Source organism: Boleophthalmus pectinirostris, unplaced genomic scaffold (genome assembly GCF_026225935.1).
Source record: "Boleophthalmus pectinirostris isolate CB_2022bp ecotype Guang Dong unplaced genomic scaffold, ASM2622593v1 HiC_scaffold_11, whole genome shotgun sequence".
In the NCBI taxonomy this organism is placed as follows: domain Eukaryota; kingdom Metazoa; phylum Chordata; class Actinopteri; order Gobiiformes; family Gobiidae; genus Boleophthalmus; species Boleophthalmus pectinirostris.
This window is the reverse complement of record NW_026570994.1, coordinates 18,177,303-18,199,998: the sequence shown is the minus strand read 5'-3', so window position 1 is coordinate 18,199,998 and position 22,696 is coordinate 18,177,303. Positions and strand designations below refer to the sequence as shown.

The 22,696-nt window shown below is 38.2% G+C and overlaps 2 protein-coding genes across 3 annotated transcripts in view; both read left to right on the top strand.

Moving 5' to 3' along the window:
• runx1 (RUNX family transcription factor 1) overlaps window positions 1-6,766 on the top strand; it is an 84,562-nt gene extending 77,796 nt beyond the window's left edge. For both annotated transcript variants that reach the window (XM_020920797.2, XM_055166476.1), the window contains exons 7-9: window positions 120-263; window positions 663-950; window positions 2,536-6,766. In XM_020920797.2, coding sequence (XP_020776456.2) covers window positions 120-263; window positions 663-950; window positions 2,536-2,762 — 659 coding nt within the window. In that variant the 3' untranslated portion in view covers window positions 2,763-6,766. The remainder of the gene's footprint in view (window positions 1-119; window positions 264-662; window positions 951-2,535) is intronic.
• Window positions 6,767-10,293: 3,527 nt separating this feature from the next.
• LOC110156613 (DNA replication fork stabilization factor DONSON) lies at window positions 10,294-21,704 on the top strand. The gene is made up of 12 exons (XM_055166488.1): window positions 10,294-10,547; window positions 11,859-11,933; window positions 12,066-12,266; window positions 12,993-13,171; window positions 13,320-13,395; window positions 14,272-14,374; window positions 14,694-14,790; window positions 15,860-16,009; window positions 17,340-17,538; window positions 18,861-18,930; window positions 19,035-19,165; window positions 20,226-21,704. Exons 1-12 carry the CDS (start codon window positions 10,425-10,427, stop codon window positions 20,364-20,366), a joined length of 1,545 nt encoding a protein of 514 aa, XP_055022463.1. The 5' UTR covers window positions 10,294-10,424; the 3' UTR covers window positions 20,367-21,704.
• Window positions 21,705-22,696: the final 992 nt, after the last annotated feature.

The following is a 22,696-nucleotide window of genomic DNA, read 5'->3' as shown; positions in this document are numbered from 1 at the left end:
ACTATCACTTTGATTAATCGTCCTGTGATTTTGATCAAAGACACTGTTCTGCCAAATATAACAACAAAATCTGCCAAAAAAATACATAACATTAATAAACAATTGTCTGTTCTCCTCAGACTCTAGACAGATGCAGTCGTCTCCTTCCTGGTCCTACGACCAATCATATCCATACCTGGGACAGATAACCACGCCCACTGTGCACTCGGCCAATCCGCTGTCTCCGGGACGCTCCTCCCTCGACCTCTCGTCACGACTCACAGGTAACGACTTAGATGTGCGATGTACAACACAATAACACACAAAACTTTTCCCAAATTCTCAGCTGAAATGAGCAAGTACAGCAACAGTAAGTGGGTGAAATAAGGTCAGCATCAAGTCATCATCAATAACATCAAGATAAGACTGAAATCTGAAGTGATAAACTAATAGAAGAATCCCACGTGTTTCAGAACATGTTTGTAGAGATCTAAACTACAAATACAACAAGACAATATTATGTCGTTTATAGTTCACATTCTGTTACCTAAACAAATGCAGTCTTTACGATTTGATCATTTCACCTACTTATATTGCAGTTTTAATTTGAATATAATCACTCTCTTTCCACCATTTATTTAGTATTTGAATATTAAATCTAATCTTCTCTCTGTTCCTCTCAGGTCCGGACTTGACGGCGTTCAGTGATCCTCGCATGACCATCGAGCGCCCCTTCTCCTCCCTGCCCTCTCTCCCCGACTCGCGGTTTTCCGATCCCCGCGTTCACTATCCCGCCACCGCCGCCGCCTTCACCTACAGCTCCGCCCACAACACGGTCTCCAACGGCGCCCTGGGCATCGGACGCTACCACACCTACCTGCCCCCGCCCTACTCCGCCAGCACCCCCCACCAGACCCAGAACGGACCCTTCCAGTCCACGTCGTCGCCCTATCACCTCTACTACTCCACAGGTGAGGGGGGAACCTGCTCCGGACCTATCTCGCAATGACGGAAGTTTGGCTTTTAAACGATTTGAGATTTGATTTGCGGAGGAAATTATACTTAAAACAATTACAACTTTTATGATTTGCTTATTGCGTCCATTCAAATTGCGATTTACTGGATTCAAACAAAAAAGTGCAAATTAAACTGCCAAATTTTTGACATTTTTAAGAAATTTGTAAGAGAATTTCAGTTAACCAACCCCATGCGACTCACGTATTATGTAGAAAAATATGTGTTTTCGATCAAAATGCTTCTATTCTACCTATTGTTTTAGACACATGTGGCTTTATTTTTGTATTTATTTTATTTTATTTATTAGTTTATCTAACAGGGACAATGTACGTTAATAAATATTTTTGTAAATATGCCAGAATTTGCTTTTTTCATCTTCTGTCCCTGGAATAGCTGTCAGAAAATTATTATTCAATTATTATCAGCTGGTAGAGGAACAGGATCTTATAACCTTTAAGATTACCAGTTTGATCCATAAACAGAGTAAATTGTTGTTGCGTCCTTAGGCAAGACACTTTACCCTAACCATGTATGTACCGTATTTTTCGGATTATAAATCGTTCCGGAGTATAAGTTGCACCAGCCAAAAAATGTGTAATGAAGAAGAAAAAAAACACATATATAAGTTGCATCGGACTTTAAGTTGCACTTTTTGGGGGAAATGTGTTTTATAAAATCAGAGACCAGGAACCGATATTTCATGTTAAAAGTCAAGTTCTAGTAAAAACAATAGAAGAGAGAACAACAGACTGTTAACGTCACATATGAACAGTTCTTCAGATAAACTATAACATAAACAACAGAACAGAACAAGTTTAACAAACTCTCCATCTCACTCCAAATCACTAAATCCATTCAATTCTTCATCCTCGGTGTCACTTCTGAGCAACTCCACGACCTCCGGAGGTAAACAGAGCGCCGCTTCCTCTTCTGTGTCGCTGTTGTCAGACTCAGCATCAGTTCCAGTTAGAATTATTTCAGTTTTTCTGAATCCGACAGGATGGTTTCGGTGTCACTGAAGTCCAGGCTTTGTCCATCCATCCAGTGACTTCAGGAAAGTTTCATGGTGCATCCTCCCGGTGTCACAAGTTTCTCTCTCACTCCAAACTTTCTTTGTGCTGCTCGATTACTGTTTTCAGCTGCAGATTTCACGACTTGCAGCTTGTAATCTGCAAAATATGATTTTCTTTTTGGGGGCATTTGTGTTCAGTCTTCTCAGTCGTTTTTATAAGTTTGTTTAAATGTTAAATTGTTCAGTGTTACAGAAGTAATAGTGCAATCGACTGACATGATACAGACAGGACAGAGGCTCTTTCTGCAGGAGACATGTGCAGTAGAGTGAAGTGGCATTGGTACAGGAGGAACAGGAGCAGCAGATACTGACACACAAGACTAGAGCCTCTCGCGACTGTCAGTGTGAATATTAAAATATATAAGTTGCACAGGAGAATAAGTCACAGGAAACACCTAAAGCATGAAAAAAGTGCGACTTATAATGAAAACACATATTTACATGTACTTATTTCTGTCTCTTTTTAGGTTCGTACCAGTTCTCCATGATGGCCGGAGACCGAACGGCCAACGGAGGTGATTCGCGTTCCCCTCCCCGAATCCTGCCGCCCTGCACCAACGCCTCCACAGGCTCCGCCCTCCTCCACCCCTCGCTGCCCAACCAGAACGAAGGCGTCGGCGTGGAGGTGGAGTCCAGCCACAGCTCCTCCCCTACCAACATGGCCGCCGCCGAAGCCGTGTGGAGACCGTACTGAAAGACCAAAAAGACCAAAGACAGACACAGGAGCGGTCGATAGTCGGGAAACTCCGGGGACAGTGGGCAAACGGTCACTGAACGAAGAAATTTAAATCTACGCGTTTTATATTTTGGAAAGTTAAAGCTGCGTTGTGTCTCTTTTCTGGTGGAGGCGTTATTGCTTTGTCTGGAATGTTTCACAGTACGGCATTAAACCTTTCTATCACCATGGAGACCAAACCAGACCAAGTTACAGGTCAGATCTGTGGAGAGGAGACCCCACTCATATTCAGTATGTTTGTTTTTCTAGGTATTTTTGAGCTATAAAACCACCTGTAATTGAATAAATGTAAAGTAGAGCTGTTTAATGTCACACTGTGGAACATTTCAGGCAGTGCAATGACATATCTATAGAAACACGCAACTGAAGGACCCCCAACCAAAAAGTTACGTAGTGCAGCTTTAATTTTTCAAAGTAAAATTGTAGCTCAAAAATTACTTTTTACTTTGGACTAATCTCCAGATATATTTTAAACTATTTTTAAAACATAGATTTTTATTTTATCAGTAATGTATGAAATTATAAAACAACACATGAAAAAATAATTAATTAAATAATTAAAAAGGCAAAAAGGAATAAAATAAAATACAGTTTATCCAATCCAATTTTATTTATATATGACAGTTTCTAAAGTTATTACAATAAAAGACAGTAAATCATAATTTATTTTTATTTTTTTTAAGTGTTAAAGTGCATAGAGCTAAAAATGATAAATAAATAATGTCACAGTGTATGGCATTAAAGTTATTTTGTGTTTACTCAATAACAAAATCATCTCAAATCTTAAAAAAAACATGTATTCTTACTGTAAGCAAGGCCGCCACTTCACAGATCTGACTCGACGCAAAGTAATAACGAGCAGAAAAGTTCCGCACTGCGCTTTTAAACAACTTTAGAGCTTTAAGAAGTTCGAGAATCCTTTGCTCACTTTCTCAGGTTGTTGCTTTGACCCGTTTTTCCATCCTACTGATACAGACATTTAAAATATAAAAAAAGGACTTATCGAAAAAAAAAAAAAAAAGAAGAAGATGACATTTAAACCAGGAAATGAACTGAGTTATAGTTTTACACTGACGATGTACAGCATGCGTTGGCACTGGGCTGAAAACCTTTGTAAATTATCTTGTGTCGTCTCCTTGTTATTGTGAATAGATGCCAAAAAATGTGATGATCTGACGTTTTAATCTCACCAAACAAACTACGAAGCAAGTCAGCATTATTTCACGTTTTCATATTTTTGTTCCTACATAGTAATTTGCTAAAAAACCTTGTCATTCTCTTGTTTTTGCTACTTATTTATTGAGCTACTGTGATGCAAAATAGCCACTAAATTTCAGTAGAATACAATAAAATTTTAGATTCATATTTAAGATATATTAAAGCTACTATCCGTAATTAGATTGGCTGAACCGCACTATGTCGTTGCACTATGTTAATGTTCATTTTTTTGTGTTTCGCTGTTTTAAAACTTTAATCCCAAAACTGTTTAAATTAAGGGTCCATTATTACGCAAAATTTACTCTTGTGAGCTTTAAATCATGTTATAATGTTGTTATCTCCTCAAAAACAGACCTGGACTTGTGTTTTGTTTCATTCACATGTTTGAGTAATCCTTTATTAGTCTGTCTACATCTCCAAAGCTCAAAATGTTCTGTTCCACCTTGTGATGTCATGAAGTGGTAGTTTTCAAGATAGAGATTGACAGTTCCAGGGCTGAAATCATCTAAATGACTCTAGTGAATGGAGTTTTAAAGGGCCCATCTCGAGCAAAATCGACTTTTCAGAGCTTTCTACCTTGTAAGACTGATGGTTTTTTTAACAAATTGCAGTGTATTTCTGCCACCCTCCCACTTGACAATGAACTAAAGCTGCTATAACAATGACACGGCAGATACACCTGTGATGCATTTGACGTAGCAGAAAACGCTTCGCCTCTGCCCGACTCCACCCTGATTGCAGTGAACACGATATAATAAGTTTATCTACTAGCGTTTATTAATACTTTACACATCAGTAATGTTCAGCTGATGTTGAGGAGGTGCTTGAGCTTCATGCACCTCAAAGTCCTCGTCCGATTCCAGGTCCAACACATGCGGCTGAACGCGCTGTATCTCCATGATGAATAAAAGTTTATTCCTGCCACTATCAGGGTGCACGCCTGTCTCCCCCTCCCTCCCTGAGATGGGCGGAGGAAGGGCGGCTCACTCAGAGCCTACGTCACGTTTGGAGGGCGGAGCCTGTGCTTTCTCAGGACGGGCGGGGGGAGGAGCAATAGTCGTAAGATTTCATAACTATTGTGTAATGGATGTTCCAAAACCCAAATTGTGCTTGTTTATGTGCAGAAGATACAATGTCAAAAGAGTTATTTTGCATGAGATGGGCCCTTTAAAACACAGTCCTGTATTACCGTATTTTTTGGACTATAAGGTGCACCGGATTATAAAGTGCAATATCAATAATGCTGAACTCTCTCGTCTATTTTCATACATAAGAAGCACCGGACTATAAGGCGCATTAAACAAAACAAACGGACAACACTTGAGACTGATCCTTAGCTCAGGCGTCCATGATCCATTGGGAGATCGTGGCGTAATTCACCCGCCGTTTCCTCCCTGTCTCGGTGAAGTATGTGTATTATGAATGTGACTGTGGGTGGATCATTTGTTTGTTTTTTGTTTCCTACAAAGACTGAAATATTAGCTAGGCTGGTGCCACCTAGTGCCTCCACTCAGTTTCATTTCTTTCCAGTGACTAGGTCAAGAATCAGAATACACTAGACGGTTTCCAAAAACCCCGGAACCAGCCAATCAGCAAAGAGACATACATTCTGTGTTTCCAACGATTCCCGAGATCGAGGATTTAAAGCCGGAACGAAGAGAATGTTTGGTGAATTTTATCAAGGGGAAAGACGTTATTGTCCTTATTCATACAGGATTTGGGAAAAGCCAAGGGATATACCAATTAGCCCTGTGAGCAGCGCATTACATACGTCACGACCAAATAACAGCGCCTACCGTCGAGCGAACAAATCCTAATGCTGCGAGGTCAGACGGTTTCCACGAGGTGAAACTGCCTGATGAATCAGACTACTCAAATATAAATTGAGTAATGTGTTTAATGCAGCTTTGAGCACATTTGTTTACATTTTACAGAAACAAAACTTAAAACCATGTGGCTCATTTGCATAAACTGTGAGCGCTGAAAAAAATGTGATTTTGACAGATTTTTGAGCACTGTGTACCACGTAAAACTGGTTCGAGGTCAGTAAGCACAACCAGAATTAAGACATAAGTTGCACCATCGATTTTTGAGAAAACAAAGGATTTTAAGTGCTCCTTATAGTCCAAAAAATTCCACATGACATCACAAGGTGGAACAGAGTGTTTTCAGTTTCTTCTAATGCCTAAATATGCAGGATTTGTCTGTTAAACTTTTGTGAATGAAACAAAAAAACACAACTCCAGGTCTGTTTGTGACGAGGAAAAAACATTATAACAGCTCAGAAAATAGCGTAATATGGGCCCTTTAATATGTTTGTGCCAATTATTCAAATCTAATCTTTATTTAAAATGTAAAACCAAAAACATTATGTACTGAAAATAAATATACTTTTACAATTACTGAACTTTCATGGACTTTAAAACCAAAATGTCAGGTAGTCATGGTAACTGTATCCAGCTTTATGGAGTATATTAAAACCAGATGATGTTGTTAAATTATTATCAAGTCTTTGTTTCCAAATTATACTGCTGCATGTGCATTTCTCGCTGGTTTTGTCTGTAAATATTCTGTGCATTTTGATTGTTAAACTTTTGTTGTTGTTGTTGTTTTGGAGATTTCTCACGGTTTGATTTTTGTTTCTATAAATATTCTTATAAAACGCAGGCTTCTGTGGTTTGCTGTTGGGTGGTCCACTTCCTGAAACAGCCAATAAAAGTCTGAAAGTAAAACTGAAGCCAAAACGCCACCAGACATTTTCAAAGTATTTTATTGCTACTACTACTGCTTATTTTTACTGCTGCTACTACTACATGTAGACTACAATGAGTATAAATATAGTTTATTTGCATTTGCATAATATCTACTATTTCTGCAGACTACTATGACATTTCTTTTAAATACAAACACAATTCATACACAAAGTAATTCAAAGTGTTTTACAGAATAAGAAATACATTAAAATCACAATACAAACAAATCAAAACATAAATAATCATCATAAAATTAAAAAGAGAGAGAGATATTAATTATATAAATTTGAGAGAAGAGTGCGGAATGAAAACCTTTAAGTCATACGCAGCTGAACAGAACCATTTTGAGTCCTGTTTTAGTCCTGTTTTAGTCCTGTTTTAGCCCTGGTTTAGTCCTGGTTTAGTCCTGTTTTGGTCCTGGTTTAGTCCTGTTTTAGTCCTGTTTTAATTCTGGTTTAGTCTTGGTTTAGTCCTGGTTTAGTCCTGGTTCAGTCCTGGTTTAGTCCTGTTTTAGTCCCGGTTTAGTCCTGGTTCAGTCCTGGTTTAGTCCTGGTTTAGTCTTGTTTTGGTCCTGTTTTAGTCCTGGTTTAGTCTTGTTTAAAATCCTGTTTTGGTCCTGGTTCAGTCCTGGTTTAGTCTTGTTTTGGTCCTGTTTTAGTCCAGTTTTAGTCCTGGTTTAGTTCTGTTTTAGTCCTGTTTTAGTCCTGTTTTAATCCTGTTTTAGTCCTGGTTTAGTCTTGTTTTAGTCCTATTTTAGTCCTGTTTTAATCCTGGTTTAGTCTTGGTTTAGTCCTGGTTTAGTCCTGGTTCAGTCCTGGTTTAGTCCTGTTTTAGTCCTGTTTTCCTGGTTTAGTCTTGTTTAGTCCTGGTTTAGTCCTGGTTTCTAGTCCTGTTTTAGTCCTGTTTAGTCTTGTTTAGTCTGGTTTTTTAGTCCTGGTTTAGTCCTGGTTAGTCCTGGTTTTCCTGTTTTGGTCCTGTTTTAGTCCAGTTTTAGTCCTGTTTTAGTCCTGTTTTAGTCCTGGTTTAGTCTTGTTTAAAATCCTGTTTTGGTCCTGGTTCAGTCCTGGTTCAGTCTTGTTTTGGTCCTGTTTTGGTCCTGTTTTAGTCCTGTTTTAGTCCTGGTTTAGTTCTGTTTTAGTCCTGTTTTAGTCCTGGTTTAGTCTTGTTTTAGTCCTGTTTTAGTTTTTAGTCCTGTTTTAGTCCTGTTTAGTCTGTTTAGTCTGTTTTAGTCCTGTTTTAGTCTTTTTAGTCCTGTTTTGTCTTGTTTTAGTCTGTTTTAGTCCTGGTTTAGTCCCGTTTTGTCCCGTTTAGTCCCAGTTTAGTCCTGTTTAGTCCCGGTTTAGTTGGTTTAGTTTAGTCCTGGTTTTTTCCTGGTTTAGTTTGTTTAGTCCTGTTTTAGTCTTGTTTTAGTCCTGTTTTAGTCCTGGTTTAGTTCTGTTTTAGTCCTGTTTTAGTCCTGTTTTGGTCCTGTTTTAGTCCTGTTTTAGTCCTGTTTTAGTCTTGTTTTAGTCCTGTTTTAGTCCTGGTTTAGTCCCGTTTTAGTCCCGTGTTAGTCCCAGTTTAGTCCTGTTGTAGTCCCGGTTTAGTTCTGGTTTAGTTTAGTCCTGGTTTAGTCCTGGTTTAGTTCTTCTACTGCTTCCACCACCACCACTACTACTACTACTACAGGTGGCATGAACTTTACCAGAAAAGTTACACAGTGCAGCTTTAAAAAACGTCCCATATTAATTTTGTCCCTCTCACTGGACTATTTTAAGGCCTCGTGAATATTTCAGGACACGGCGGGCGTAATGTCTCATCCATTATTTCTGTCAGTACGCGGTGTTTTGATGCTGAGTTTAGCGTCTTCGGACATTGATCGGGCTCCGGCAGATCATCGTCCGCTCGGCTGAACTTCACGAGTGATTTATGACCCGCGATAATGACGAATGATCGAGAAATTAACAGCGAGACAACATTTACATACCGACCTATTAATCACCATGACACAGGGAGGAGGGAAGAGAGAGAGAGAAGGGGGAGATTTGACAAAAAGAGGTTTTTCAAGGACTTATAACTGGGGTATATGATTGTAAATCTGGCTTTAAACATACATTAAACAAAACTGACAACTTTTAATAGTGAAATAGGCCTGAATGATTCCTATACCTCATCAAAGTCCCATGGATTTCCAACTGAATGAAAGATGAGACAAGAGAGAATTGGTTATGTTTTATTAGAAAGATATAAATTTGTACCTTTACCTTCTTTTTATGGTAGATTGATTTGTTGATTTGTTTCCTTATCAAACGTTTTCCTTATAAGCAGTTGGAGTAAATAATAAAACACAATGATTGCAATACATAAAACTACGATTAATACATAAATGCATAAAAAGTTTGAATAAAACAATTTGCTTTAATCTAAATGGTCACTTTTAATAGACCTAGACAAACTTTGTCGATCCACAACGATAATTATTTGGACACACTAGCTCACACTTCACAATATAATATAATAACAAAGAGAAGAGTAAAAATATAAATGGTAATAATAAATTCTAAATAAGAAGTAAACAGATAGCAACAGACAGGTGTCAAATATTTATAATTATATAAATATATAAGCACAAGTCAAAATAAAATAGAAGGATAAGTAATTTTTTAAAAGACAGGGTTATCTGTTACATAATGGTGAGTTGTTGTGCAGTTGTAGGGAGTATTATCTGTTACATAAGGGTGAGTTGTTGTACAGTTGTAGGGAGTATTAGCTGTTACATTAAGGTGAGTTGTTGTGCAGTTGTAGGGTGTATTAATCCGTAGGGGTATTAGCTGTTACTTAATGGTGAGTTGTTGTACAGTTGTAGGGAGTATTATCTGTTACATAAAGGTGAGTTGTTGTGCAGCTGTAGAGAATATTACCTGTTACATAAAAGTGAGTTGTTGTACAGTTGTAGGGAGTATTATCTGTTGCATAAAGGTGAGTTGTTGTACAGTTGTATGGAGTATGGTATGAATGTAATCCTGTGTCTCTCACTGTTTGAACGGAGCTGTAGAAGCCTGTTGAAGCCAGTTTTTTTTTTTTTTTTTTAATTAGTAAAAAAAATATATTTAAACAATTAACTTTGAAATAATTATCTGTATACAAACAAAATAAATAATATATGTAGGAAAAAATATTGAATAAAATAATAATAATTTTTAAAAACCGTAACACGTGATCTGTGTATAAGCGGCGTGCTGACGTCATCACGCAACGCGGTAAATTCGGTTCGCTGCGGAAATCCGTTAAAACAAAAACAGTGGCGGGTTTTTAACTTTTAACTCTTATTTTTTTACTTATTTTAACTCTTTTTAACCTTTTAAAATGGCCGAACAAGCTGGATACTCGCCTAGCTTCAAACGCCCGGCGGAGATAATGCGAATGCGGAGGAAAAGAGCACGAAGCGAGGCTGGTTCTTTTAGCGGGAGTCCGGCCGCTGCCAGCCCGGGCCAAGGCGCCTCTTCCCCGGCTTGCGTTCGACCCTTCTCCCCCGGACCGCTGTTCCACTCGCAGAACCGCTCAGGAGGAGGCGGCGGCGGCGGGGTAAAGCGCAGAAACCCCTTCGCACACATTGAAAACACGTACAGCCCGAGTAAAAAGTTGATCATTTATAACGAGGAAGAGGGAAATGTGGAGGCAAAGGGGAAAAAAGAACCGGGACAGCTGTCAACAAAGAAGACCGAAGCTGCTTCCCTTTGCTGCGAGACTTCTGGAGGCGGAAAACAAAGAAAGACAACCGCTTTCCAGCAAGGTACAATTCATTTAAAGCTTATTTTTCATGTGAGAAGCAAAAATGGAAATATCTGAAAGCCTAGAGTGACCAGACATCCCTATTTACTCGGGACAGTCCCAGTTTTGAGCCCTGTGTCCCCTGTCCCAGCAGTTTCACCCAAAACCAGTGATTTATTCCAGTTTTTTTTTTTTTTTTTTTTACAAGAAATGCCCCTATTTTTAGCCAATCTGAAACCTGCCAACAGTAAACAAGCAAAAAACTGCATAACAGCATAACAATTTTCCTCAATTACTAGGGCTGGGTATCTATATCTCGATACAGACAGTGAGATTTTGATTCGATACGATATATTTCAAACCGATTCGATACATAGAGTACAAAATAATGGCTAAATCATGACTGTGACACTAAAAGTCTTTGGTAAACCACTTCTTGTGCAAAGTTAATATGAAAAATGCCCATTTTAGACATCAAAAACAGTGAAAATGTCAAATGTGTCGCATAAAAGAGTCTCCTCCCACTAAACAAGCAACAAAAATGTAGCTGTAACAAAATAATTTAGTAAAATATACCGAAAAATATTCTTGCCGATATATCAACACTGTATCATCACATTAAACGCTACTGTATATTGATATTTTGATATTTTTGCACCCACTTAATGATAATTGCTGAACATTCCACCATAGACATACATGTAGAATAGGGCTGGGTATCGTTAAGAAGTTGCCACGATACGATACATATCTCGATGCGGTGAGCTTTCGGTTCGATATGATATATTTCAAATCGATTCGATACAGTTCAATAAAAAATAAAGGCTAAATCATGTCTGTGATACTAAAAGTCTTTGTTAAACCACTTCTTGTGCAAAGTTCACATGAAATCCCAAACATTTTAATCCTCAAAACAGTGAACATGTCAAATGTAAAATAAAATAATGCAGTAAAATATACCAAAAAATACTCTTGGCGATATATCAATACAGCAGCCCACGATATCGATTCTGTATCATCAAATTAAACAATACGATATATCGATTTTTCAGTATTTTTGCACACCCTTAATGTAGAACACAAATTGCAAAGCATCAATACTAACAAAATTAATTGTGTTTCAAAATACAGAATAATTTAATTATAATAATAAAAATGTCATATTTAAGTTAAACTAATCAATGTCACTTGTTTAGATGTTTATGTTAAATTTAGTTCAAAATATTTATTCTGTCCTTTTGTTGTTTGTCCATTTTCGCTTTCACGTCCGTTTATGGTTGATTACATCTCTCATGACAGTTAGAGTAATAACTTTATTTGTTTCTATTTCCAGAAATCCCTCGACTTTTCTGGAGATGACTCCCTGTTTGATGAAGACGAGGAAGATCTTAAAAGTCCACTCCTGAAGGTTAGAAAATGTGTTAAAGGTTCACTATGTCACCTGAGATGTTATTGCTTTGCCTGTAATGTTTCACAGTGTGGTATTAAGACCTCTACTAAACGACGAAAGACTTAGAGTTGTTGTGTTGTGTTGTTCCAGAGTCCTCCTGCCATCGCCCCGGCCTCCATAGCGCCCCCTGTGTGCACGGAGTATCCTGCAGACTGGAGCCTGAAGACCAGAGTCCTGTTCACGTCTCCTCTGTCTCTGAACTGGGCCGAAAAACCCAAAGCTCAAGAAGAAGCAGCAGGACTGAGCCAACACTGCAGAGCTCAGTACAACACTCTGCCACACAGTATACAGGTACTACTACTACTACTACTGCTACAGCGCTCTGCTCCACAGTATACAGGTACTACTACTACTACTACTACTACTACAGCGCTCTGCTCCACAGTATACAGGTACTACTACTACTACTACTACTACTACTACTACTACTGCTACAGCGCTCTGCTACCTACTAGTACAGTACAGGTACCACTGACACTACTATTACTGATACTGCTGCACTACTACTACTACACTACTACTGTACTACTACCACTACTACTGTCACTACTACTGTCACTACTACTGTCACTACTACTGTCACTACTACTGTCACTACTACTACTACTACTACTACTACAGCGCTCTGCCTCACAGCATACAGGTACTACTACTACTACTGATACTACTAATACTACTACTACTGCAGCACTCTGCCTCACAGTACACAGGTACTACTACTACTACTACTACTACTACTGCTACTACTATAGCGCTCTGCCTCACAGTATGCAGGTACTTACTACTGCTACTACACATAATAACACCAGTTACTCTGACAGAAATGAGGTACAGCCGTTTAAATGAAGAACAAACTAATGTCGAGAAGTTAGTAAAAGGGAGTAAACAAATATTCTAATCTAATTCAATATTTTTTCTGCTAATTATGATACAAATCCTCATTCTAACTCTCTGCTTGTTTGGATTGTATCAGGGCATTAAATGATGTTCTCTCTTGTGTTTGGTGCGTCTCTGCAGGACGCCAAGTCGTGCTCGGAGCTGCGCAGCTCATTCCAACAGAGCCTCGTTTACTGGCAGCACCCGTCCCTGCCCTGGCTCTCGCTCTTCCCCCGGATCAACGCCGAGAGGAGCTTCACCGGCAAGAGCGCCCCCTGGTCTCAAGACGGCGCACTGCAGCAGAGCCTCATGAGCGAATGGTGAGAATTTAAAATCAAAATGAGCTTTTTATGAGCTTTTAACCTGGCGTATTGTAATGTTATTCAGTTATTCGTCATTAATATGTTATACTGTATGTTAAAATATTTTTTCTTATAATAATAATAATTGGTTTGTGTTTTTTCAAAGGTCTGTGAGCCTGTCGTCCCTGTACAGTTTACTCAAAGCCAAACTCTGCCCGTATTTCTACCTCTGCTCCTATCAGGTATGTGCTCTGTCCCCGTCAAACTCATAAACAAAACATAAATGCCAAAAATATCATCTTTTTTAACTGAATATAGATCGAGACTGAGTTATATTTCTAATTGTCAGTGATCATTTTGGGTCTTTTAAGAGAGAAATCTAGAGCCGTTCCTGTAGTTTCGACCAGAGTTTAGAACTTAGAGGAAGAAATTTGACTATTTTTTGGGTTAAATGGCAATTATTTAAAGAGATTAAGAGTTTATGTTCAGGAAATTAATATCGAAAGACATTTTAAAATGTTTTTAATACGTCAAAATCATTTGTTTGTTTATTTGACTTGCCTTTTTTGATTAATTTTTATGTTGGTTTAAATTTCTTTTCTGTTTTGTCTGTTTGTAATCCTAACTTTGATTTGAAACGTTGTTGCTTTTTTCATTTTGATAAGAAAAATAACTTCTCAAAATCCACTTATTTTATTGTTAAGTCTATTTCAAATTACTTACCTAGCTTATATTTCTCTTATGTTTTAATCAAATTTGAATGTCACTTTTTATTAAAATTTGAAATCTTTAATGGGCCCATATTACTCACAAACAGACCTGGAGTTGTGTTTTGTTTTATTCACACATGTTTAACATACAAACCTACACTTCTCTGAATCTGAAAACACTCTGTTGCACCTTGTGATGTCATGTGGTGATACAGGAAGCGCTCCACTGTGTTTTTAAATCGGGGATTGTGATTAAGGGGGAAAAAAAGGTATGCTCTTTCGTCGTGTTGCCCAGCCCTAGTCAAAAAGTAGAATTTATTTGGGGGGAAAATTGTTGATATTTGATTTGACACTTTCATATTTCAGTATTTTTGTTAACTTCTTTAATTCTTTCTGTTTATTTTCCAGTTCACAGTTCTGTTCAAAGCGGCCGGCCTCACCGGATCCAGCAGCATCACGGCTCTGATTTCTCCCACGACCAGAGGACTTCGAGAGGCCATGAAGGCTGAGGGTGGGGCTATAATCACTTCCATATTTATTTTTGGCATTTTATAACAGCCCAGTCAAACCTCTGTAGGTCCATATAAAAAAAAAGGAGTGTAATTATTTAGGTATTATAATGTCCTCTTTGAGAACTGAACCTCCCTGTGTCTCTACATGGGGTCTTATTCTGTGGAAAAGCTGCTAACCCTGTAGTTTAAAGCTTTAAAAACATGGTCTGAGATTCTTGCACAACACTTGAATACATATATTTTAATAATTTACAATACACAAACCCCCTTGCAATGTACAGTTTTGTTTTAATATTGTGTGTGTGTGTGTTCTTTCAGGGATAGAGTTCAGTCTCCCCCTGGTGGAGGAGCTGAGGAAGAGCAGGGACCTGGACATCGACAATGAACTGGACTGTGGCAAAGAGAAAGACGACGAGTATGTTTTCTGTATTTTTATTAAATGTACCGTATTTTTTGGACTATAAGACGCACCAGCCAAAAAATGTGTAACAAAGAAGAAAAAAAACGTATAAGTAGAAATGTATTTTATAAAATCAAGAGACCAGGAACTGATATTTCATCTTAAAAGTCAAGTTCTAGTAAAAACAATAGAAGAGAGAACAACAGACTGTTAACGTCACATATGAACAGTTCTTCAGATAAACTATAACATAAACAACAGAACAAGTTTAACAAACTCTCCAGCTCACTCCAAATCACTAAATTCATTCAATTCTTCATCCTCGGTGTCACTTCTGAGCAACGCCGCTTCCTCTTCTGTGTCGCTGTCGTCAGACTCAGCATCAGTTCCAGTTAGAATTATTCCGGTCTTTCTGAATCCCGTCAGGATGGTTTCGGTGTCACTGAAGTCCAGGTTTTGTCCATCCATCCAGTGACTTCCAGGAAAGTTTCACGGTGCATCCTCCCGGTTAACGTGAAGCTGTGTTTTCCATCCCCTCCTTTCGTCAGTCCCTCACAAGTTTCTCTCTCACTCCAAACTTTCTTTCTGCAGCTCGATTACCTTTTTCGGCTGCATATTTCACTGCTTGCAGGGGCTCTTTTTGCAGTGACACATGAAGGAGTAATAGGAGTAGGAGACACTGACACACAAGACTAGACCCTCCTGAAGCTGTCAGTGTGAAAATGTTTATCTATAAGTTGCACATGAGTATAAGTCGCAGGAAACACCCAAACTGACTTATAGTATGAAAAAAACAGTGTATATTTTGATAAAGATTTGAACAACTGAAATTCTCTTCAAATTTTAATCAAGATTTGGTTATTTTGAATGGTAAAGCAGCTGATCCTGTGTCAGTAAAAACTATTTGGAGCGGTTTGGAGCAGACTATTTTTGTGTTAAAACATTCGTTAAAAATCTGTCTTGTTCATTCTCATTAAACCAATATTGAAAGTTTTGTTTTTTCAAAAGAAAAAAAAGAAATCGAATAAGAAGCCGAGATTATTCAATATGAGGTAAATGAGGTGATTCTTTTTCTCCTCGTCAGTTGTTGTGGAGGTAAAGAGGAGGATGACGAAGAAGAAGAGAAGGAGCGGACGGAGAGGAAGAGCGATGAACACGATGAGGACCTGTCGTGGCTGAAGGAGATGGGCGTCCAGGACAAGATCAAGAAACCAGACTCCATCTCCATTCAGCTGTATCCTTTTAGCTCATAATACTGTTTTAATTTGCATTTTATATACAAAAAAAAGCCCACATTGAGAGAGGTACAATTTAAGGTCATATCACTTTGCTTTAGTCTAGTTATAACATTTGAGCATAACCTGAATAATTCTTGCATTGTGTATATTTTAATTTGTTTATTAAGGACTAGTTAATATTAATTGACACAAATCATTCATTGTACTAATAATTAACTGAATTTAATAACTATTACCTGGTATCAGTGTTGGGAGTAACGCGTTATAAAAGTAAGGAATTACTGTAATGTGTTGCTTTTTGCTGTAACGCAGTAATGTGGCATTACAGGGAAACAATAGTAATATTTTACTCGGCACAAATGTGAGAAACACGCGTTACAATGCTTTTTTAACCTGGATTGAAGTGGTGGGTTTTTCATTTTTCTTCATGCAAATTCGCTAAAATCACGAGATATCAGCAGCGGTGAAACGCCAGAGACGCGCCCGTGTAGACTGTGAGGTGACCACAGGCGAAAGGACCGACACAGAACTCCACGCACCACGGGACAAAACGCAGCTGACGCCCGCTCTAGTCCAAGATTAGTCCTAGTTTGGTCCTGGTTTAGTTTTGATTTAAACCTGATTCAATCCTGGTTCAGCTCTAGTTTAGCTCTAGTTTAGTCCTGTTTAGTCCTGGTTTAGTCCTCAGTTCAGTCCTGGTTTAGACCTAGTTTAGTCCTGATTCAGTCCTGGTTCAGCTCTGGTTTAGTCCTGGTTCAGTCCTGGTTTAGTCCTAGTTCAGTTCTGTTTTAGTCCTGGTTCAGTCCGGGTTCAGATCTGATTCAGTTTTGGTTTAGACCTGGTTTAGTCTTGGTTCAGTCCTCGGTTCAGTTCTGGTTCCTGGTTCAGTCCATATACGGCACAAAAGTTCAGCATCTTCGCAGTTATTTTGGTGTGAGTAACTTAAAAGTGCTGTAATAGTCGTGTAATATTTTACATTTTAAATACAGTAATATTGTAATGTAACTAATGAAACAAGTCATAAATAACACGTTACAGTTTTAAAGTCACTTGCCCAACAGTGTCTCGTATACACAGACCCCAAAACACTGTACTGACAGAAGAGGTTTATAATTAAATAGGCGTATCATTTATTTAACTCTAAATGATGCACATGTTTCTAAAATGAGAGATTTTTTATTTGTTCCACAGTGGGGAAATTTCAGTGTTGCAACTAAAAGTGCCAGAACAGCAGAAGAATAAAAATAAACAGTCAAAGTCTAGATAAATATAATTTTTTTTAACGATACCATAATGTTCTAGTTTTCGTCCTTGACCTTGTCCCAGGCGTAAAGACGGCCAGACGGTCTCTCTGGATCACAAACCCGAGTCCGTGGTCCTGGTGGAGGGTCCCGACACGTTCACGCTCATCAACTTCCTCATTAACTGTAAGAGCCTGGTGGCCTCCGCGGGGTCCCAGGCCGGTCTGCCCCCGACGCTGCTCAGCCCCGTGGCCTTCAGAGGAGCCGCTCTGCACACGCTCAAGGTGCACACATACTTCTTTGTCATCAACAGCAGTATTGTAGTATATATTCTCAATTTAGGACGAGAAACGGCCCTGTGGTTAGAGAAGTGGCTCTCCAGTCTGAAAATCCGTCTCAGAATCAAGTCGTCGTGTCTTTAGGCAAGACGCTTTACCCACATTGGCTGTAGTATGACTGCGGTGTGTGTGGTGTAAGGATTATTTTGGGATATTTTTTTGTAGAAATAAGTGTCTTTATTTTATTTGTTACATATAGAGATTGTAGAACAGCTAGATATAGTTTATTTTGGGTACATTTATGTTTTTCTATGCTTTATTTCATGTTCAGAGTTTATTTTATTCATCTTTTGTTTTCTACATCACAAAACTGCTCTAAGGTTCATATTTGTGGCTTATATTTATTTTCAATTTGAAAGTTTTGCTGAAATTATCAATAACAAAGTGTTTGGGGTTTTTTTTTTGAGAGAGAGAGAAATGCTGAATAAAAGCATCATGTAACAAAAAAAAATAACAGTTTGAATAATCGTGATTTCAGTATTGACCAAAATAATTGTGAATTTTTCCATAATTAAGCAGCACTACTGTGGCGGTCAGAGGGGCGATGGTGCAGACTGGCAGCCTCACTTCTTGTCAGTCTGTCCCAGGGCAGCTGTGGCTACAATAGTAACTTGCCACCACTGAGTCTGGACTGAATGAATAATGACGCAGTGGAGCGATTTGAAGTGTATTAAGGGTGTAACGGTACCCAAAAATCACGGTTCAGTACCTACCTCGGTTTTGAGGTCACAGCTCGGTTCATTTTCGGTACAGTTTGGGAACAAAATAAATGCAAAGTGCTGCTTGGTAATACTAATAAGTTAAATAAAATATTCTCAAATAAGCCACAAATGTATGAAATATTATAAAAAATAAATTTGTTGTAAACAGTACACAAGGGGCAGGGGATTCACATGGTTCGGAGGGATGTAGTCAAGGCGGGGGGGGCAATTGTTGTTAAGGCGGTCGCCCTAACTATAAAGCGCTGCTGGAAACACTGCCGCCCCAATCACGGACGAGTTCCCTTGTGAATATTTAAGAGCTGAGCCTCCGTGTAGCTGCACATGTAGTGGTGGAATGTAAACACACACAAATTGCGCAAACTCACTCGTGCACAGCCCTGCACCGAATCGAACGTCCCGTACCGAAACAATTTGGCGTGAATACATGTACCGTTAGACCCCTATTAATTTGTCATTCTACCCTTTAATTAGAATTTTGCTTGTGTGCGAAAAATTCTAGAAATGTGAACAGTAAAGAAAAGGTTTTTAATTATTTTGTCCTTTCAGGCGAGAAGCGTAAACGTGAAGAGCCAGGTGGGGATGGGCTACCAGAACATCAGCAGTCTGGAGGTCACAGGTAAATCTCCTCACTTACTTATTTTATACAGTGAAAATACAAAATGGAAATTATATGATATAGATTTTCTTACTTTGTCTCTTTCTCTCTTCTGTGTTCCCCAGGTCCGATCCTGCCCTCCGCTCTTCACTCCATCACGACTCTGCTCCGTCCGGCTCAAAAGGGAAACTTCTCTGCGTCTCTGTACACACACGCCCCGACCGCCGTCATGAACGTCAACAAGAACAAGACACAGGTAAAACTGCTCAGCCTCACAAATCAAACGATATAACAGTGTTTCTACATTTCTGTAATTCAGAATATTACTTTTTATCCAATTTTGACTGCATTTATTGCACTGAAAAAACATAAATTCTTCCTGTGAGTGGCCTTGACTCAAACCTGACTCGTACTCTGCTGTCTCAGTTTTGTTTCAATGGAAATGTAGTTCTTTTGTTTATAATCCTCCACAGTATGGGTGGGTATGAAACTTATCTCCATGGAGAATGTTCCAAAGTATGGTTTTAACTTTCTGTTTCCATGGAATCATGCCGGTGACGTGCCACCTCCAGAAAGTTGCATATTGCATCTTTAATGACAAAGTTCAGTCTTGCTTCATGTTTTATATTCACAACTAAAAATTTGAAGTCGTTAGAAATTTAACGCACATTTTTAAATATATGTATTTTGTTTTATATAATAAAGACAGTGGTAGTATTAAATTACAATTTCCAGGGTTCCCACAGTCATGAAAATTCTGGAAAACTCATGGAAATTGAAAATGTCATTTTCCAGGCCTGGAAAAGTCATGGAGTTTTAGTATCTCTTTCACTCAACTATAGTGTTCTGTTAAGTTCTTATTAGGCTATTGTGATTATTTTTGAACGTCTGCGCCTTTTGCTTAAAAGAGACGACAATAAATGCACTGACAGGATTTTGAATGTTAAAAAATTATAATCCCAAACCATAAGGTGAGTGGAAAGAGTTCACATTTCATATTTAGCCTTAAAAATATGATAAATTCTACACATGCAGGTGCTGTAAAGTCATGGAAAATTCATTTTAGGTCATGAAAAAGTCATGCAAAAGTTTGAACTTTTGTTAGTGAAAAAAAGTGGGAACCCTGAATTTCAAAGAGAAGAAACAATTTATGATTTTCCACAATAACATACTTTATTTGTAAGTATGTAATCTCTATTTAGAAACTTTTCAATCAGCACATTTCAAGCACATTTGTATTGTATTATGTTGTATTTATTTGTGTTTTTAAATAATCTCCACAGCCCTAATGACTTATAATGTGTTTGTCTCTTCAGTCGTCCTCTTCTTCCGTGGACCTTTCCTCTTGTGGTCTCCTCTCAGCTTCAGTCCAACAGCTCCAGACTCCGTCCACTCTGGGCAAAACGGCTCTGAACCACCTCAACATGAACAACTACAGCTACACGTGGAAGAACTGACACCACGAACGTCGACTTTTTAATTTTAACACATTCAAACGCAGCTGAAACCTTTTGATTTTATACTTGAATATTTTAAACTAGGGCTGCAAGAAAGGCTGCAATGATTTCCTTCACAAACCAAATCTCCAGCATCTTGTATTGTTTTGTTTTTTTTTCATAAATTCTTCTGAACTTTTATCGTTAAAACAGAAATCGCAAAAAATACTCACAATCACAAACGCTTCCACAATCGCGCAGCCCTATTTTAAAACTGATTTTAACTCATTGCACTACAATATATCTACTTGAAAATCTAAAAAAAAATATGTTTAAAGGTGCATTGCGTAACTTTTCCCGCAAGTTCCGCCGCTTGTTGTGCCTGGAAAGTTCCGCAGTAAGGCTTTATTCTAGTATATCTCTTGCATTTATCCCATTAGTAGTTTATTTATTTTTTTGGCCAGAAATGCCTCGGAACGCACGTCACTCTTACCGTGTGCGTTTAGTCTCCGTGGAGATCTGAAAGTGTAATGCTGTGTTATGAAAAGTTCCGCAGTATGGCATTACATTTGTCTTGCATTTATTCCATTATAGTTTTAAATTGCCAAAAAAAATACGTAGAAATAATTAATTTTTACTGCGTGTGTCTTGGCTCCTTGGAGATTTGTTTAAGTTTAACGCCGAACTGTGGACCACGGAGACGAGCTTGACGACCGGAAAAGTTACACAGTGCATCTTTAAGTTTATTTTAATTGCCTTTTTTGATGAATTTTGTGTTGGTTTAATTTTCTTTTCTCTATTGCATGTAATCTTAACTTTGATTTTTAAATGTTGTCTTTTATTTTGATGAGAAAAATAACTTCTCAAAGCAAAAAAAAAAAAAAATCCACTTATTTTTGTTTTTGTTAAGTCTCTTTCAAATTACTTACCTAGGTTATATTTCTCTTATGTTTTAATGAATTTTAAATGTCACTTTTTACTAAATTTTTAAATCTTTGAAGGGTCCGTATTACGCTATTTTCTGATCTATGTTAGAATGATAAAAAACAAACTTGGAGTTGTGTTTTGTTTCATTCACACATGTTTAATATTCTAACCCACACTTCTCTCAATCTGAAAACACTCTGTTCCAACTTGTGATGTCATGTGGTGATACAGGAAGTGCTCCACTGTGTTTTTAAACTCAAATCATTGGCAAGTCCAGGGAAATGAAATGATCCAAATCTCTACTGAACAAAAGGGAAAAAAGGAGCAGATTTACGTGAAAACTATGACATCACAAGGTGGAACAGAGCATTTTGAGCTTTGGAGATGTAGACAGACTTTTAGTTTAGTGCTTCTCTTTGGGGAGTTGTCTGTCTGCAAGTTGACCTCCTGAGTCCTATTTATAGTTAGAGGTGCTGGTTTACCCCTGGTTTAGTCCTGAGTTAGTCCTGGTTTAGTCCTAGTAAACTCCTGGTTTAAATCTGGCTTAGTCCAGGTTTAGTTCCAGTTTAGTCCTGGTTTAGTCACAGTTTAGTCTTGTTTTAGTCCTGGTTTAGTCCCAGTTTAGAACCAGTTTAGTTCCGGTTTACATCCAGTTTAGTCCCGGTTTAGACCCAGTTTAGTCCCGGTTTAGACCCAGTTTATTCCCGGTTTAGACCCAGTTTAGTCCCAGTTTAGTCCAAGTTTAGTCCAAGTTTAGATCCTTTGGCGATGTAGACAGACATAATAAAGTGTCACTCAAACGTGTGAATGAAACAAAACACAAGTCCAGGTCTGTTTTTGAGGAGGTAACAACAATATAACACGACTTAAATCTCACAATTTTGCGTAATCTCAGACTTTTAACAATATATTTCTTTGTCTTTTTTTCCTTTGTGCTGTGGCAGTTTTGCTTTTACTTCAAATTAAAACTTCAGGATTCTGATATTTTTGGTGTAAATTGTCATCACTCTCTTAAACTGCAGCTTGTGTGAATTCCTGGGATGTTAAAAGCGACATTTCGGACACGTGTCTCTGGGTTTCTCGTTTCGCTTTGACTGACACCAAAGTATGCTCAGGGTGTCCTGTTCTCACTCTGTAAACGAACAGCTTTGGGAAGAATTTATGGGATGTTCAACGTTTAGGGACGAGGCGCGATTTCGACGAGACGAGATACGAGATCGGGTCCAAGACGATGAGACAAGATGAGATTTGAACGTAATTCCTAATCAGTGTTGGAGAGTAACAGATTACATGTACCAGCGTTGTGTAATCAGAGTACAAATTATGAGTAACTGTATTCAGTTACAGTTACTGTTTCAGTGAGTGGTAACAGTTACAGTTACTACGTTGAAATAAATGGATTACAGGGTGGTAGTTTCCTGTTT

What these genes read in the sequence shown, in the direction of transcription:
- LOC110156613 (XM_055166488.1), top strand. Translation starts at nt 10,425, where the DNA reads ATGTGGAGGCAAAGGGGAAAAAAGAACCGGGACAGCTGTCAACAAAGA. An exon ending in TTAAAAGTCCACTCCTGAAG is followed by an intron (nt 11,934 to 12,065) that starts GTTAGAAAATGT and finishes GTGTTGTTCCAG; the next exon opens with AGTCCTCCTGCCATCGCCCC. An exon ending in CCGCTCTGCACACGCTCAAG is followed by an intron (nt 17,539 to 18,860) that starts GTGCACACATAC and finishes TTGTCCTTTCAG; the next exon opens with GCGAGAAGCGTAAACGTGAA.